This window comes from Vipera berus (assembly GCF_964194415.1).
Source record: "Vipera berus genome assembly, chromosome: 1".
In the NCBI taxonomy this organism is placed as follows: Eukaryota; Metazoa; Chordata; class Lepidosauria; order Squamata; family Viperidae; genus Vipera; species Vipera berus.
In genome coordinates, this window is record NC_138202.1 from 306,597,380 (window position 1) to 306,616,813 (window position 19,434).

Consider the following 19,434-nt stretch of genomic DNA (forward strand, 5'->3'; position numbering starts at 1 on the left):
CTGGAATTGGGTATGTGTAGTTTAATGAAGAGAAGGGTGAGGGGTGACATGATAGCAGTGTTCCAATATCTCAGGGGCTGCCACAAAGAAGAGGGAGTCAAGCTGTTCTCCAAAGCGCCTGAAGGCAGGACAAGAAGCAACGGATGGAAACTAGTCAAGGAGAGAAGCAACCTAGAACTAAGGAGAAACTTCCTGACAGTTAGAACAATTAACCAGTGGAACAACCTGCCTCCAGAGGTGGTGAATGCTCCAACACTGGAGGTTTTTAAGAAGAGACTGGACAGCCATTTGCCTGAAATGTTATAAGGTTTCCTCCCTGAGCAGGGGGTTGGACTAGATGACCTCTAAGGTCCCTTCCAACTTTATTATTATTATTATTATTATTATTATTATTATTATTATTATTATTATTATTATTATTATTATTAATTATTATTATTATTATTATTATACCCATAGTCACAGAGAATCAGATGGCATACAAATTTAATAAATTATTGTTACGTTTTATTATTATTTGGTCTGATATGATAGTTTAATATTTTGTCATGATTTTAAAGAAGTAGTTGAGTTAGTTAACTGCAGGAAATGAGCAGAGTAGCATTGTTTTTTTTAAAAAAACCAACAAAACCTGAATGGGTGCAAAAAAAGAGGAAAAATCTCAAATGATTAAGAATATAGAAGAATAGGATTTAGAATTTTTAGCTTGGTGTGGAGGCAGGTAAGCCAAAATATAATAGGATCTAGAAAATCATACATGGAATGATGTACCCCTCTTTCATTGTATAAGAATATTGTGTTAGCTATTAAAACTAGATGCAGAGAGATTTAAAACATTGGTCAACAAGTTGGTCAATGATTTAGATAGTTGAAAAGGAAATTGAGCACATTAATGGAGGATCAGTGGGTCCTAGTCTTGATGACTGATTACTATCTTCTAAATCATGGGCAGCATTCTGTAAACATCAGATGCTAGATAGCAAATGTGGAAGAGAACCCATATTTGCAAGCTTCCTGAATGCATGTAGCTGACCACTATTATACAGCATGCTGCATTAGAAGAGCCATTAACCTACTTCAACAGGAATATGAATAAGTGGCTATATTCTTATAATTCACTTACCTTTTCTTCATTATTGATGGGACTGTTCCACTAAATGAACTGGATGCATGAAAAAATTGTGAAGAATCCCTCTGGTTTACTGTTGAAAAACTCACTGTGCTGCTTTGTCGTCTTTTCTTACCTTTAATATAATGTTAGTTATTTGACTCTGTCAAGTAATAGTTGAGTACATTCTACAATTCAGTTATACTTTCCTATGTAATTGATTTTGATTACAGTGAATATATTTTACTTTGATTCTAATCTACTTCAAAAAGTAATCATTGAGAAACATCAAACATCACTGATAATTTAGAAATTGTCATGAATTGTAAATACATCTTCAGTATATTAAGTGTTTCAATATTATCTGTATATACTTTATATATATTATTGTATGGGAATAGTATATGATCTTCCTAATATATCAGGATTAGTTCAATTGCATTAGACAATGCAATTTGCTTATATAGGGTAGATTACACTAACTATTTAGTTAAATGCTCCCTAACATATGATTATTTTTTCCTATTTTTGGCACAATACATTTTGCATTAGATATTAAATAAACATGTAGCATAAACAATATAGGAGGATTATTCAGCTCAAAGCAGTTATATATCTTGAATGGATACTGATTGATTCTACCTGCTGAATAGTAAGAAAATATAAGTAACATTTCCTGCCTTTTGCTGGAAATCCTGTAGAATCCCATCTCCAAGTTACTTTAACCAAAGTAAAAATGCATAATTGTGAGCAAATTATTGCAAATAGAATTATATGTTTAAAACTTTCTGGATCTGTTTCGCAAGGGGTGGAAACTAATACTGTTGCAACACATATATCAGTATTCAACTAGGGGTGATAATATGTATATATGTGTTTGTGCCCTTTTTTAAAGCACTTTTTAAGTGTCTTGTTTTGTTTTTGTAAAAAGTTTTTTTGAACTTTTGTATTTTAACTTTTTTGAATAAAATAAAAATTTGAATGTTAAGTTACATTAGTTACATAGAGAAGAAGTGATAGAGGGAATTGAAATTGCTGGAACCTTGGGTGAAAGTGACCACATCATAATGCAAACACAAGCAATAGAAAACAATCCAACCAATGTAAACTTCAAAAGAGCCGACCTTAACAAACTCAGAGAAAACCTAGGAAAGATCCCATGTATGAAAAACAACCCAAGAAGCATGGGAAACCCTGAAAAATGTGATCACAAAAGCCCAGATCAGCACAATATCACTGAGAAAGAAAAACAAGAAATCTAAAAAGAAACCAGCATGGTTGCACAAAGATCTCTCTGACAAACTGAAAAACAAAAAGGACAAATACAAAAAATGGAAAGAGAGGCACTTAACCAAAGCCAATTATCAGCAGACAGCCAGAACAGGCAAAGAAGAAGTCAGGAAAGCAAAGGCTCAGAATGAACAAAGACTCACAACAGAAATCAAGGACAATAAAAAATGTTTCTTCCAACATATTAACAACAAGAAAAAAAGTCAAGGAAACTATAAGCCTACTAAAGAGAGAAGATGGCAAGGAAATTACAGGCAACAGGGAGAAAGCAGAGCTGCTTAATTCATACTTTGCATCAGTCTTCACACAAAAAGAAACTACAGCCCATCATACCAAAAAAACCAAAAGACATACTAGAAACAAAAATTAAAATAAGCAAGAAAATGGAAAAAGAACTCCTATTTGACCTTGATTAGTATAAATCACCAGAACCCAACAGATTACATCTTAAAGTTCTGAAAGAGCTGGCAGATGTTATCTCAGAACCATTGCACCACATCTTTTATAAATCCTGGAGCACCAGGGAAGTACCTGAGGATTGGAAAAGGGTTGATATGGTCCCCATCTTCAAGAAAGGGAAAAAAACAGGCCCAGGAAACTACAGACCAATCAGTTTAATATAAATACCTGGGAAGATCCTAGAAAAGATAATCAAAAAACAGATCTGCAAACAATTAGAAGCAAACAAAGTCATAACCAGTAGCCAGCATGGGTTTATTAAAAACAGATCATGCCAAACCAATCTCATCTCATTCTTCAATAAAGTGATTACACTAGTAGACCAGTGAAACACAGTGGACGTAGTACATTTAGATTTCAGCAAGGCATTTGACAAAGTAGACCACAACCTACTAATTGGTAAGCTAGAAAATGATGGAATAGACAACATCACCACCAGATGGATCTGTAGCTGACTGACAAACTGTACTCAGTGAGTAGTCCTCAACGGCACTACATCCATATGGAGAGAAGTAAGCAGTGGGGTACCACAAGGTTCCCTCTTAGGCCCAGTACTCTTCAATATCTTCATAAATGACTTAGATGAGGGAATTGAAGGAGAACTCATCAAATTTGCAGATGACATCAAACTGTCAGGAGTAGCCAATACCCTAGAAGACAAACTAGGATTCAAAAAGATCTTGAACAATGGGACCTATCCAACAAAATGAGTTTCAACGTGGAGAAAAGCAAAGTCTTATACTTAGGCAGGAAAAACCAAAGGCACAAATACAGATTGGGTGAGACCTGGCTTAAAAACAGTAACTGTGAGAGGGACCTTGGAGTCCTAGTGGACAATCACTTGACTATGAGCCACCAATGTGCAGCAGCAACCAAAAAAGCTAATACAATATTGGGTTATATAAACAAAGGCATAGAATCAAGATCACGTGAAGTACTAGTACTGATTTACAAAGCCCTAGTACGACCACACCCGGAATACTGCAGCCAATTTTGGTCACCATATCATAAAAAAGATGTTGAGAGTTCAAAAAAAAAATTCAGAGAACAGCAACTAAGATGATCAAAGACCTGGAGGCTAAAACAGACAAAGAACGGCTGTGGGACTTGGGTTTGGCTAGTCTAAAGAAAAGAAGAAATAGGGGAGACATGATAGCAGTGTTCCAGTATATGAGGGGCTGCCACAAGACAGAGGGGGTCAGGTTGTTCACCAGAGCACCAGAGAGAAAGATGAGAAACAATGGTTTGGAAACTGATCAAGGAGAGAAGCAACCTGGAATTAAGGAGAAACATATTGGCAGTGAGGACAATCAACCAGTGGAACAGCTTGCTTCCTGAAATCGTGGGCCTCCATCACTGGAGATTTTTTAAGAAGAGATTAGACAATCACCTGTCTGAGATAGTATAGGTTCTCCTGCTTGAGCAGGGGGCTGGGCTAGAAGATCTCCAAGGTTCCTTCCCGTTCTATTCTATTCTATTCTATTCTATTCTATTCTATTCTATTCTATTCTATTCTATTCTATTCTATTCTATTCTATTCTATTCTAATTCTAATTCTAATTCTAATTCTATTCTATTCTGAGAATTCTAAGAGTTCAAAGTCAAACTTATTTCAAGGTACTTAGCATATATAGAATTGCCATAAACATTTGTTAAAGTTTACTTACTCTCTTGTGATCCTTCACTTAGTTTTATTACATGAATAAATGAACCAATAATTCTGCAAATGTTCATTACTATCCCCAACTGATGTACAGGAAATACTTGCATTTTCTTATGTTTATTTAGAAAGGTTAACCCTATATTTATACTTGAGTGAAACAAACTTTCAAGATATTCAATACTATTTTCTGGTATTATTCCAGAAATGTCTTGCAGCCATGTTTTGACATAAGGCTCCCATCCCAAATCAGCAGGGTCCTGCAATTAAATAAAATACATGAAGAAATGTTCAGCAATATATGCAATTTAACATATATTTTTGCATCTGTGTGTATATGTGTGCACTTCTCTCTGTGTGTAAGTTTCATGTTGCATTTAGAACTTTATTCAGGAGGTTGGACTAGATGACCTCCAAGGTCCCTTCCATCATCATCATCATCATCATCATTGAGAATACAGAACAAATTTCAAAGAACTAGGTGCTAATTGACTGGAAATTATCTCATCTATGATTTTGATCATCTGAAATTGAAGAAAATTTTTACTAAGCTTCCTGAAAAAAACGCTCTTATTTCATTCAAATGTAAATTAGGCTAGTGTTTGGGATCAAAGTCATTTTTATGTACAAGATTTTTTTAAAAATGTGATCATGTATCCTCAACATGTAATTATGTCAGTTCTACTATTTGTTCTATCTCATTATTCTACTTCTTGTGTAGCACTATATGTACACAATATGATCCAGAAGTATTTTTTTCATTGATCCATTTCTAAAGTTAATACTCAGCTTTTCTTTCATAATGCCTACAATTTGGTTTATTAAAGAATAAACCAATGTTTATTACTGTTAGCATATACATATTAACTTATAGGAGCATGAACTACAAGTTAAAATCTTACACCTTTCCAAGATAGGATTCAGATAGTTTAGTGTAAGGAAGAAATGTTTAGGAAAAGGGGTTTGGACTCAGTAGAAAGTCACATTCTTTAACAAAAAGCACTAAATGAATTTTTTTGGGACAACTTGAAATCTCGTTCATACGAATCTGTCATTTACTAATGCTCAGATCTATTCCTGAGTTTTATTATGCACAATTATTGTTTACTTTTCAAGAATAAGAACAGCAAACTCAGAAAAAGTTTACAGTTGTTGCTAGGATCATCTCTTTTGGTCAGTGGTGGGATTCAGCCAGTTCGCACCAGTTCGGCAGAACCAGTAGCTAATTTTTGTTGCCCAGGCCCAGAACGGAATTCTGGAAGCAGCACCCACACAGAGAACTGGTTGTTCACATATTTGAATCTCACCACTACTTTCGGTGCCAAAAATTTCTATTCCCCCCAAAATTAAAATGGAAAATATATTCAGTAGCAAATACTGTAAATCAGCAGAAGTGACAAAAAGTGGGCAATGAATCTATAACAGCTTCATTCTACTTGGGTTCTTGGTTGGATCTGATCTTACTAATTTCTAGAAAGTCACAAAATCATACTGAATATATATATACAATGAATATATTCAATATATATTTATCCAGTCATGTGCACACATTTTACATCTGAAATTCATTGTGGGATTAAACCACCCATTTCCTTACAAATATAATTTTATTTATTTATTTATTTATTTATTTATTTATTTATTTATTTATTTATTTATTTATTTATTTTCTATACCACCCTTCTCCCGAAGGACTCAGGGCGGTGTACAGGGCAATTAAAATACAACATACAAAAGTTAAAAGTAAAATTAAATTAATTTAGCCCTAACAATAAATAGTTAAATGAAAAATATAAAATATTATGTGAAACTACACAATTACTTTTTTTAATGGAACATACCACATAAACCATGGCACATCTACTAATTGTGGCTGGGTTGGCTTGAGACAAACAGTCCACTTCAAATATCACTCTGAAGGTTGGTGATAAATAAATTCTTTCACTGTTAGCAAGACATAATGTTCTGCTGTCATCTAGCACAGAATTTAAGTTTTCTATCCAACGTGGATCTACTGGGCCATCCAGGATAATCCACTGCCAGTCAACAGCAGTTTCACCTAAAAGAACAAAAAAAGCATTAATTTTAAATGTGCTAGTTTAAGCACATTTAAAAATGTAATAATAATTAAAATCAATATTCACATTTTATAAAAATCACACATCCATTTGTTTCTTTGGAAAAACACATTTAAATCCTGCTCTCAGATTATCTATTTTCTGATAATCAAATCAGAGAAGAAATTATGATGTTTTATTGCTTTTTAAATGATATATTACAATTGTTAATTGGGAACAATAGAAAAATCTGCTATGGGATCATTGTGCCACCTTGGTTGGGCTGTCTATTGTTAGCTTGTTTGGCAGTTCCTTTTTAATTGTTAGTTTTAGTCTTTGGGTGTTGATTGCTGCTGAGGAAGTTTTCTAGCACTAATGATATTGTTGATTATCTTTGTTGAATAGTACATAGATGTTGTTTATATCTATGTACCTATTGATGCCTGATTTGTTAGAGTGCCAGGATTCCAGGAATTCTCTAGAGTTTTTAGCCTTGGTGTGGTCTAGGATGCTCACTTAAACTATGATTACGTCTGTCATATGATGTGAAATTAAAGGGTTTTCATTATGTCTTCTGACAGCTAGTTGGTGTTCATGGATGGACTCTGCTAGTCTTCTGCCTGTTATCCTACATAGTGGCTGTTCCAGTCCTTACACTGTATGTTGTAAATGACTCACACATCCATAGTAATCTGTAGATGACACCTTTGTCATAATAAAAAAAGAACCAACTGGAGAACACACACAAAACCATTAACATTTTCAAAGGTATAACATTCACAAGGTAAAAAGAAAACAATATGTTACCTATCAGCAGAGACAGCAATGACAGACTATCAATCAATCAGAATAGAGCTGGAAGGGACCTTGAAGGTCTTCTAGTCCAACCCCCTGCTCAAGCAGGAGACCCTATACCATTTCAGACAAGTGACTGTCCAGTCTCTTCTTAAAAATCTCCAGTGATGAAGCACGAACAACTTCTGAAGGCAAGTTGTTCCATTGGTTAATTGTCCTCACTGTTAGGAAGTTTCTTCTTAATTCCAGGTTGCTTCTCTCCTTGATTAGTTTCCATCCACTGTTTCTTGTCCTGCCCTCTGGTACTTTGGAAAATAAGATGATGCCCTCATCTTTGTGGCAACTTCTCAAATACTGGAATACTGCCATCATGTCCCCCCTAATCCTTCTTTTTTCTAGACTAGCCAAATCAAAATCCTGCAACATTCTTCATATGTTTTAGTCTCCAGGACTTTAATCATCTTATTTGCTCTTCTTTGCACTTTTTCCAAAATCTCAATAACTTTTTTGTAATGTGGTGATCAAAACTGAATGCAGTATTCCAGGTTTGGCCTTACTAAGGCTTTATAAAGCAGTAATAATACTTCACATGCTTTTGATTCTATGCCTCTGTTTATACAACCAAGCATTATATTAGCTTTTTTGGCTGTTGCCGCACACCGCTGGCTCATATTTAAGTGATTGTCCACTAGGACTCCAAGGTCCCTCTCACAGTTATTGTTTTTGAGCCAGGTTTCACCTAATCTGTACTTGTACCTTTGGTTTTTCCCGCCTAAGTGTAAAACCTTGCTTTTCTCCACATTTAATTTCATTTTGTTAGACAGGGCCCATTGTTCAAGTCTGTCAAACCTCCTATGCTTATGCTGATATTCTCATGGTTTTCATCACTTTCTGCCTCTTTAGGTTCACCTTTTTTTCTTCCAACACTGATCTGTGGAGATCGTTATCTGACTCATTCTCTCCATAATAGCACATAATAGAACAAACTAATAGCTATGTATTTATATAATGGAATGTTAATGTCCAATGGGTGGGGCATCAGAAAGTGAGTGGAACAAAAACCTATCACATGATTTCTATTGCTACCTTTTTGTTCCTAGGGAGGATGCTGAAAGTAATTTCAGCAGAGCTGGTGCATAATTAAACATCAAAAAGTTGTCCATGTTTGAATCTATAACTAAGATACACACAATAATGAAATAATTCCCATATTTGTTATGACAAAATTATACTAACACTGAATATTCTCTGCTGATTGTATAATTTCATCAGGCACAACTGCATCAGCTACATTCACTGTATTCAGCTAAAAAGCAGAAATGAGAATAATTATACTGTGATAACAGAAAAAAAATCACATAATTATAACTTACAAAAGGTAAACATTTTCCTTAAATGTTTATGAAAGGAAATGGTTATTTCCTTAAATTAATCAGGTGAAAGGAAGACTACAATTACAAAGCCAAAATACTGAATTAAGTTTGTAAGAAATTTTGGGAAGTTCCCAATCACAGACAATTTCAAACTAAAATCTCTTGAATCTTAAACAAATAACAACACAGCATAATAAAATCAGGTTGTGAATTCTACTCCTAGTTGGAGTCACCATAAGAACTAAGGCTAAACAGGCAAAACTGGAAAGCTAGAAAAGGAAGTACCGGTAGATTGGAATATGCTTCCAACACATTCAGGACAAACAGAGGTCTGGGGGGTTTCCAAAGAAAGAAAAGTGTTTGCATATGGCTGATAAAAATAGAGGACAACCAACAAAAAAGTAAACTGCCCTGGGAAGTAAACAGGAGAAAAGTAGCAATTTAAAACTCAGTCATACATTTAAAATAATCGTAACCATTTAAACTTAGGATTTTAAAAGCTAAGCACAGAGATCTGTGTCTAACTAAAATATCTATCATTTCTATCATCAATCTATCATTTCATCTACCTTTTTTCAATAAATCATTTCCATCTTTTGAGGAAGAATCTGCTAGGTTTGGTAAGTTATTAAATGAAAAATGAATGAAATACTCAGTAATATCTAAATGAACAAAGTGTAACTACATTTTAAAATAAGAATATCTCAACTACATTTTAAAATAAGAATATCTCAATAGCCTACTACATTACTGTACTGTGTACTCACTGTATATAAATCCTGCATTTCTGAATTTATACCAATGCTTGGATCTTTTCTTTTTGATTTTTTCATTCCAAGTTTGGCAAATCCTCGAACCGCTGATGATAATAATCCATCTGACCATTCCATTGTACTAGGATTTGTCTGTCCAAAGAGTTCATCAATAGTAACACACTTTGGGTTTACAACAAAAGTATCCACTTTGCTTCTCTTTGAATTACTCTGAGGAAGAAAAAAGTTCCTTCTAAATGAGCAATTATTACCTTTATTTCCTAGAAATACAAAAACATGAAAAAGGGTTAAGGGAACACCATGTGGGTAATTGCTGAAAGGTTCCTTGAGCAGGGAAGCTGGCTAACAGCTCCCAGCTCCTCAGACAACCCGTCTCCAGCGCCGCTATTGGTTGCCTCTAGGGCGGCAACAGGTTGATTTAAACCTATTGGCCACCGCCTAGAGGCCAGGGTATAAATTGCTGCATTTGCAGCCCTGTTTCCCAGTTCAGATCCTGCAAGCAATAAACAATGATCTTTGCTGAACTCACTCACCTCGTCTTCGTCATTAAGCAATGAACCCAGTACATAACACTGTTACTAATTGATCCTAAGTACACAAGATCACAAATGATGACCACATGGCCCAGGGACACTGAAACATTTTTGCTGCAATATGGTTGCTGAGCACTCGAATCATGATCACATGACTGCAAGGACACTGCAATGGCCCCAACTACATGCACCCATCATAAGTCTCTCTCATTTAGCGCTGTCGTAAATGTGAATGATCACTGAACAAGTGAACATTTAGCAAGGACCTACTGTAGAACCATAGTAAACTCTCCTTCAAATAAAGTATGATCTTTGGTGAATTGATGAACGCATATAAGTAATCTTTTGAAAACAATATAGATACATTTTGCCATTGCTTTCTTTCTGAATGATTTCTCTATTTTTATTCAACATATTGTCCTGTAATTTCTTGGTATGCTCCCATTCAAGTAACAACCAAACCAAAGCTTCCTTGGTTTTCTGAAATTAGACTAAGCACTGACAACAATTATTGTTTTAACCATTCAGTCATGTTCGACTCTTGGCAACTTTATAGGCAAGCACTTTTCATGCTACCCTATCAAGCACGGCTTCTTTCAGTTGTTGGATGTTCAGCTTTGTGTCAGAAATCTCACGAATACTTTATGACAATAACTCAACATGACTGCCAACTACTCATTGTTTAATAACTAGTAGATATTTAAAATTTCAAGGTTCACATGGATTATTGCTCTGAAAGGTTACAGGAAAAGAGATCAACTATTAATACATACCATAAGAGTAATTTTAAAAAAATACTTACCTGAAAAACATCAAGTTTGGTAGCACTTTCCATATCTACTAATGGAAAGATTATCAAGGCTTTTTCTAAAATTGTTCTAATGGTAGTTTTTCCTCCACCTGTGGGGCCTACAAGCATCACACCAACACGAGCCTGAAAATATATTTTAAAATATCAAATCTGCAACATTAGACTAGAATGATAACTTTATTGACACTTTGAATGTACATTAAAATGAAATTTCTTTGCATTCAGCTCTCAAAGGGTCCCCACCTCCGATATACACTACATAACTATGACAAAAATAGATAAATGAATATATGAATATTCATATTCTTTAGATGGTTAATACTTAGATGTTAGTAAATACACACTAAAGGTCTTACAAAGTGCATATTTATAAGCATATACTGATGAGGATTTTGTACTCCTCAATTGGTGCAACATGTCAGGTCCAAAGTACCAAGAACAATTATATGGAGTTACTTCCAAGTAGTTCCTTTATTGTTATTCCCTTACAACAGAATCTTGCCAGACTAAAATAATTTGTAATAACTATAGATGTATTCTGTGAATTGCTAGGGAGGGTCCAACTTTGTTCTCTTCCTGCTGAGCAGCCATTCCAAGCTCTTTGATCTCTTGGAAAGAGATCCTCCCTCCTGTGACTCCTGACTACACTCCACCACAAACATCCATTTCTGGCATTTACTGGAATACATTCCCTTAATGTAAGATCTCACTGTAAAAATTTGAGTTCTACATATTTGTATCATATTTAACCTGCATATCACACTTTACTTGATTAACATCCCATTGCACTCACCATAAGCTGATTGTATAGTTGTATAACCTTCTCTTTCTGATTTTCCCAAGGCTGCAAAGATAAATGATGTATTGCAAGAGATATTGCACTCTATTTAAAAAAATAGACAGATGGTTAGAAGTTTGATGACTTATCAATAATTTGACAATACATAAAATAACCAAAATTTAGTATTAAGAAAAATATATAGCTATTCTGGCAGTATTAGGAAAAAATTAAAAAGGTACAATCAATTTCACTGTCTTTACATTGAGTAGACCTGAATATGCCACATCTTCCCTGAATATCTGCCAGTTTTTCAAGGTAGGCCAAGTCAAGGCACCAATATTACTGGGATTCCAGGAATGCTGCTATACTGTTGTAGCATATATTAACAGCATCCTTAAAACCTGTCTACATTTTTCTCTGTCCCATCTTATACTAAAATCAAGGCAGAGTTATTTTGAGTTTTTTCCTCCTAGTTCCTCCTATCTCTGGACCTTGTCAACTCTTGACTAAGTCCCTCTTTGATGGTTCACTTATACTTATCCCAAGGTCAGCTCTGAATTCTTTTACAATATTGAAATGCTCAAACTGAATGGATAATAACACTAAAAAAACTCAATTTCAAACATATTTTTGTATAGCTGATATTTCTGTCAACAATAATTATTCTTATTTTGTTACCTCTAATCGCTTAGGATTTACTTTTGGAACTTCCATTTCTGTAAAGAGATCTCTGATAATATCTTCAAATACTGGAACATCCTCAGCAATTAACTTTGGTAAATTCACTTCTTTCAGTATTTCAATTGTGATTAGAGTTTCCTCTAATGCAGAAAACCGTTTTTTATTGTATCTATTATACAAGAAAACTAATAATTAGAATTTCATGAGTTATTTTAAGTCTCATAATGTTTTCATTAATCCACCATGCTGAACTTTTTAAGGATATATACTTAAATCATATATTGCTAAAGTTGTGCATTTTTATTGCTTTTTTGCTTATTTTCCAATTCATATTATTCTGTTTTTAATAAGTTTTAATTTATTAGCTGCTCAGAACTATTGTTGCAAGTTAGGCAGCTTTATAAATTTCTCAAATAAATAAATATGCTCAGATATAGGAGATATTTAACAATCCAAGACTGTTTTTTTGTCATATTCAAAGTAAATAAATAAATAATAAATATTTTTCATCTAAAAATTAAAAAGTTAATTTGTATGGTTTGTAAGTAAATGTGGCAAAAAGGACACAGAGAAAATAAATTTACACCAAAAAGTATGCAGGTTTCCCACTAATATGGACATCAATATGTCTATTCTAAACTAAAAATTAATAAATTATTTTATTAATCCATATACCTCTCAATGATATTTAGGGAATAGCTAAATTGTCAGTCAAAGCTCCTTCTTTCCTTCTTTCCTCCCTCCTTCCCTCGCTCCCTTCATTCTACAGTATGAAAGAACTGTCATTTGAATGCTTTGCAAATCAGAAACAAAACTGATCAAGAAACTTAATTTCATGGATAGAAATGCATTTTTCCTGGTAATGAATACAGATATTCCAATAGAAATATTTAGAATCTTGGTAATTTAGGTGGCAATTCTATGAGGCAATAAATCCTTCTGAGTTTGAAAGACTATATTCTAAATAATCATGCATAAATAAATCTATTGAACTTAGTTTTCTTTTCTCAAAACAAAAACAGATAGTATTACAGTAAAGCAGGTCTCTCCTCTACTAAAACTTATCTTTATATAAAACCTGTAGATCACAAATTGAGATATAATAATGTTCTATTTTTAAAATTAAACCATTTAAGAAAACTTACTGTAGTTTCAAATCCTGACGCCTTTGACCAACTCTTACTAATACAGTTTTTATAGCTCTCATGCCAAAATCATAATGATCCTAAAAATAAGATAAGAACACAATTTATTTTTGTGCACTGCAAATATCTTCTTTGCAATTATTAAACAGCATGTTTGTCAAAAACATTGTCTATTTAACCAATTTGATTTCCAACTAAACTCTTCCAGAGCCAATGTGTAATTTGTCCCAGGGTACTGATTTAGAGTATAGTATGATGTTATTAGTCTCTTGTCATGGACAAATAATCTCCTTTGCCTCGAAGTTTTCTGAGGCTCCGCCTACCTCACTTGATCAGCTGCTCAGGTGGGTTTCCAGAGGTAACCTGGGATAGATCTCAAAGCTCTGGTTATAAAGTTTGGCTGATGTTTCAATTGCTGCTTTAAATAAGCAGGTAGTATAGGCTGGTCAAACTACACCTTGTAATGCATGTGAATCCCAGATCCCTTCTTGGAACTGCCAAAAGGGCTGTGTTGTAAGGAATGTGTCCTTTCAGTGATTCCAAGAAGGTTCCATGCCCAATTTACTATTCAGGTGACCCTGAGGGCACAGATAAACCTCCAATGGGCCTCAATGACTCTCAGGGTGAGTGCTAATGACCAAATGACTGCAAGGAGCATAAATCCTTCCATTTTCCATCATTCAGTCAGAACTGAAGAAGCTTCTGGGATGAGAAGCTAAACATCTTCAAGGAAAAACAAAGAAAGTCCAGTTGCCTTTTGAAAAAGCACCTTTGGCACAGCCATGACTTGGATGACTGAGAATCTCTATAGACATGAGAGCCCAGAAGAAAGTTGAAAATGCGTTGTGAGAATTAGCACAGATACCATAACCTCTATATAATATAAAAGACAGAATATGATGTTGAAATGCTCAGGTGTTCGCAGAAAGAGCTCTTTGGAATCCCTTTTATCCACTTGGCCAGTGGAGGAGAAGGGTAGCTTCTTCATTTTTGGTATGAACAGATATACTGTACCATGTCAAAATGCTAAGAGAAGAAGGTAAGTATAATAGTACTAGATCAGATCTAGATGCATTTAATTTCAGCATTTTGTTTCACACAGTGTTGCAAATATCTTAGGACTGCTCCTAAGCAAGAGATGGGAGACAAGCAGATCTCGCTATTGTACCCTGAAGAATTTAAAAGCACACTACCTCCAGACTGGAAATAACACTAAGTTATACACTATAATTTTGTAATATTGTGATTTTTATTTTAAATCCCTTTTCTAATGCTCCCTAACACGGAATGTGTGTTCTGCACCTTTTGATACCGAGCTGTCCACTATAAAGTCAAAATCTTTTTTTCTAGGAAAGAAAAACACTGCAAATTAATGGCTATATAGGCTAAGGAGAAATTTGCTATATGGGACCATGATTTGAGTTAGGTTGATGATAGATTGTTGCCATGAGATGGGTTGCTCCTAAAAAGAATTGGTTAAAACATGATTGGCCAAAGCAGGATAAGCTACAAAGTAGCTTTAAATTAAATCATATGACGGTTGGAGATTAAATATCTGATTAAGCATTCAGATAAAAGAGGAGGCATTATGGCTGTAAAAAGGCTTAATAAATGTTCAGAAAGCTTGAATTCTTAACATAGAAAGCTAACATGATTTAATAGGTATAACTGAGGCATAGTGTGATGGCTCCCATGACTGACTGTAATTCTGAAGCACAGAAGGGAGGAGGAGTTGCACTCTATATTAACAATATCCATTTCTTTTCAGCAACTGAAATGAATGATTTGGTATTGTTGCAGAGAGCATGTTGATTAAAACAAAAGGAGAAACAAATAGAAATAATGCTACTATTGTTTCCATCACTGTGTAATCCAGTGAAACTAAAAATGTGGGTACTGCTTTCCAAAAGCAAACTGAAGCTCTTTCAAAGAGACATAGTGATAGAAGTCTTTAAACACCCCAACATTTGTTGGGAGACAAATTCTGCTAAGAATGGTCCAAGGGGCTCTGATAATTTTAACCTGATATTAACCAACAGAAAAGACTGCTTAAGAATGGAAGTAGTAGCAACAAGACAGCTAAAGAATGGAAGTAGTAGCAACATTTGGGGGAAAATCACCATACAATGATAGATTTATCGATTTATTGATAACCAAAGCTGTGTGTAATTCAATATATATCTTGGAGTTCAAAAAAGGCAGATTTTGATGAACTTACAGCAATGACATGTAAAATTTCAAGGGAGAAGGTGATAAGAAAAGAGATAATAATAAAAGCACAATTGCATACAGTTCCAATGGAGGCTTGCAGAAAAGGCTAGTATAACAGTATGAAAAGCTGGAAGAACATGTGCGACTGGTGAGACAGGTGCTGGAAAAGTTATTGAAGGCATGCCTGTTCATTAAACTCACCAAGTGTGACTTCCACCAGACCCAACTGGACTACCTTGGCTATAGGATATCAGGGGCAGGAGTGGAAATGGACCCTAACAAGGTCAAGGCCGTGTTGGAGTGACAAGCCCCTCGAACTCACGGTCAACTGCAGAGCTTCCTGGGGTTTGCCAATTTCTACAGACAATTCATCCCCTCGTTTGCGGTTGTGGCTTTACCTCTGATGGACCTACTCTGCACAAGACACGCCACAACAAAGCCATGGCCTGGTCAGCCACTAGCATTCACCATGGCATGCCAAAAGGCTTTTGAGGACCTGAAGGGCCTGTTTGCAAAGGAGCTGGTCTTGCTGCACCCAAATCCCAATATGCCCTTCGTAGTACAGGCCAACGCCAGTGACGTTGCAGTGGGAGCAGTTTTGCTGCAAAAGAACAGTCAGGGGTCATTGCAGCCATGTGCGTATACGTCACAAAAACTGATGGAGACCAAGAGGGCCTGGGCTATTTGGGAGAAGGAGACGTTTGCAGTGCGGTGGGCATTGTCCACAGGGTGACATCTGTTGGAAGGGACCGTGGAGCCGTTTGAGGTATGGATGGACCACAAAAACCTTGAGGTGCTGCAGTCATCTAGGTGCCTTTCTACCAAAAATATCCACTGGGCACAGTATTTCCATCATTTCTGCTTTGGGCTGTGATATGTACCAGGGGGGAGGAATTTCCTTGCCGATGCCCTTTCGTGGATCCCGCAATATGACAGCAAGCGGGAGGAGGTAGTACAGGCGATCATGCAGGCAGCAGCGCGAGCAGCACCGCACAACCTGGCTGTTGACATGCTCCAAGAACTACACAAAGCAGTCTGGGAAGACCCCTGGGTACAGGAATATCCAGACCTCTTGACGCAAAGGGAGGGCCTGGCATGGAAAGGCGATAGGGTGTACATTCCACAGGCTCTACAGGAAGGAGTGTTACGGTGATGCAATGATACAAAACAAGAGGGGCATTTTGGTTTTCTTAAGACCCTACACCTGGTGTGGCGCCAATTTTGGTGGCCGCACATGAAAGCAGATGTAGAGGCCTGTGTTTGGAGCTGTCGTGTTTGTGCCACCACAAAACACCAAACGGGGAAGCCGGTAGGGTTGTTGCAGTTGGTAGCAGACCCGACCAGATAGTGGGAAGACATTGGAATGGACTTTGTCATGGATTTGGACTGTTGTGACTTTTTTTCTAAGCAGACCCATTTCATACCATGTAAAGGGTTGCCGTCAGCCCGGAAGTTGGCCAAAACATTTATACATCATGTGTATCGCCTGCATGAGGTACCCTGGTAGATCATCTCGGATCTGGGGGTACATTCATGGCACGGTTTTGGTGAACCTTCATCTGGTCCATTGGATCGTCGCAAGGCCTCAGTTCTGCATACTAGAACTAATGGAGCAGCAGAACACGCTAATGTAACGGTAGAGCATTATTTACGGAGTTACATCTCATATCAGCAGACTGACTGGGTCTCCACCGATCAACTGGGTGCTCCGGAGGCCAGGTCTCCCACTCGTGGAACAGCTGTTCTCTCCACCCAGCCTACTACTGAAAGGAACAAACTTACTGGACTGCGGAGCTGGTGGCAAGCCATGGACTAGCGTGGGGCCGGAGGGTGAATAGTTTGGATAAGGAGGGGGGAGGGTGCTCTAGAACAGGTTTATACCTGGTTGTCCGGATACTGGTCTGCCAGGACGGGAAGGGTGGAACAGAAGGGGGAGGGTATTTAGCGCACTGGGAGCAAACCACTCCCAGTGCTAACTTTGTTTGCGATTCAGCTTCTGTTTGCTACGTTCCTGTTTCTCGGTTGCCTGTGTTTTTCTGTATTAGAGTTGGAGGAGGCCAGGGACCGTTATGGATGTGACAGTACCTCTTCAATTAGTTTGCTGTCATTAGGAACAGTAGGTTACACTATTCTATTCAGCTTCACAGATGAATATTTATCTTTAAATCTATATTTACAACTGATTTCTGCATTACTTTTCCAAATCATTGCCTCTAAGGGACATTACCTGGAAATACTATGTAACTAATTTGAGCTGCATTCCAGAAGAAAATTAGCATATACAAAATTAAAAAATATATTCTTTGTATTTTACCTGTTGTGATAATCTTTTGCTAGAAAGTTGGTAAAGATTTATTATCTTCCCTGAGAGTAATTTTGCTGATTTGAAACCTTCTGAAAACAACATTATTTCAGCAATGAGTTCATAATCTGGTATCACCATTGACATAGGACGAAATAATGATTTTAAGTTGTCTGGAAGTTCCACACGACCTTTGTATCTTAAAAGGAAAGTTAATGTCATCACATTCATTAAGAACACTTTAATATGTTAGCTATAGCACATACAAATAAAAATTCCTTTCAACAAAGATGCTGTACCAGTCTGAAAAAGTAGAGTTCACTACAGTTTAGAAAATAATTTTGTGATCACTATTACGATAGCAGATTATTACTTAAATGCAAGTGAAAAGTTATCTAACTTTCTGAAATTGATAATGGTAGTAATTTAAAACCACAACATTTGGAAAGTGGGAATATAATTCAGTGGCAGTACATATTCCTTGCATTTAAAAGATTCCATGATCAATCCCTGAATCAACAAATTAGGCTAAGAAATATTATTTTCTGAAATCTTGAAATTGCAAAGTTATGGACAATATTACATTAATTGTATCAAAATTGCCAGTTCATACAACACAGCTTCATGCATTTGTAAAAAATAATCCCGCCCCCCCAAAAGATTCTTTCTATTCTGGTGTTATTGAACAATTACTTACCCAGGATTCATGGTAATAAAAATTGCACACTGTGGTTTCAGACGAATTTCTTTTCCTTCTAGTATAAATCTGTGTTAAATATAAAAACAGTTCTAAGATACAGTGTTATACATAAAATATTGATAATATTTACATATATGGAGTTTCCATCTGCATAGACCACTATTAAGAAGATTCTAAGTTCTGGGGGAGGACTAATGAAATGTCTACACATCTCTATATGGAGAGTAGTGCAAGGAGCTCAGTTCTGATTCCAACACTGGAGTTCAGAATAAGTACACAACTGTAATACAAATTAGGGGTGTTATGTACCTGCAGAAATGGCTATTTGATGGAGTACAATTATTGCTAAGCAATCTGCCATCATTGTGAAGCATCTTTGTGATGCTTTCCTACATTACAATGTATCTTACAATTTATATTGTTTTATTTAGTATGATTCATGTTGATTGGTTATTTAGTATCCTATGTGTCAAGTTTCCGATGTATGGGCTTTTCAAGTGACTCTGAGGCATTGTTTACCTTAAAAGTCTTTTATTAGCCTAATACACAGGCAAATGCTTGCTCGAAGAAAGCTGGAATCTGAAATCTCTGCCCCTTGCACAATATATTAAAACACAATTCTCCACCTTTCTAATTTTGTCATTAATCATATTCTCCAATTAATTTAAAGAATCAGTTTCCCTTCCATTAGAAAACTCGCCAAGGTCTTATCTTCTCTAGTTAGAGATGGCCTTGAGAGGTGCAATCCTACTCGT

General features: G+C 35.9%; 1 protein-coding gene across 1 annotated transcript in view; it reads right to left on the minus strand.

Annotated features, from left to right (window-relative positions):
* The window catches only part of DNAH14 (dynein axonemal heavy chain 14), a gene marked incomplete at both ends in the record, with an annotated part of 201,873 nt that overhangs the window by 109,782 nt on the left and 72,657 nt on the right, over positions 1-19,434 (minus strand). The window contains 11 exons of the mRNA XM_081312799.1: positions 1,124-1,244; positions 4,525-4,777; positions 6,359-6,576; positions 8,606-8,675; positions 9,510-9,725; positions 10,851-10,982; positions 11,653-11,742; positions 12,319-12,490; positions 13,467-13,546; positions 17,992-18,178; positions 18,677-18,745. Of these exons, the coding sequence (XP_081168925.1) occupies positions 1,124-1,244; positions 4,525-4,777; positions 6,359-6,576; positions 8,606-8,675; positions 9,510-9,725; positions 10,851-10,982; positions 11,653-11,742; positions 12,319-12,490; positions 13,467-13,546; positions 17,992-18,178; positions 18,677-18,745 (1,608 nt within the window). The remainder of the gene's footprint in view (positions 1-1,123; positions 1,245-4,524; positions 4,778-6,358; positions 6,577-8,605; positions 8,676-9,509; positions 9,726-10,850; positions 10,983-11,652; positions 11,743-12,318; positions 12,491-13,466; positions 13,547-17,991; positions 18,179-18,676; positions 18,746-19,434) is intronic.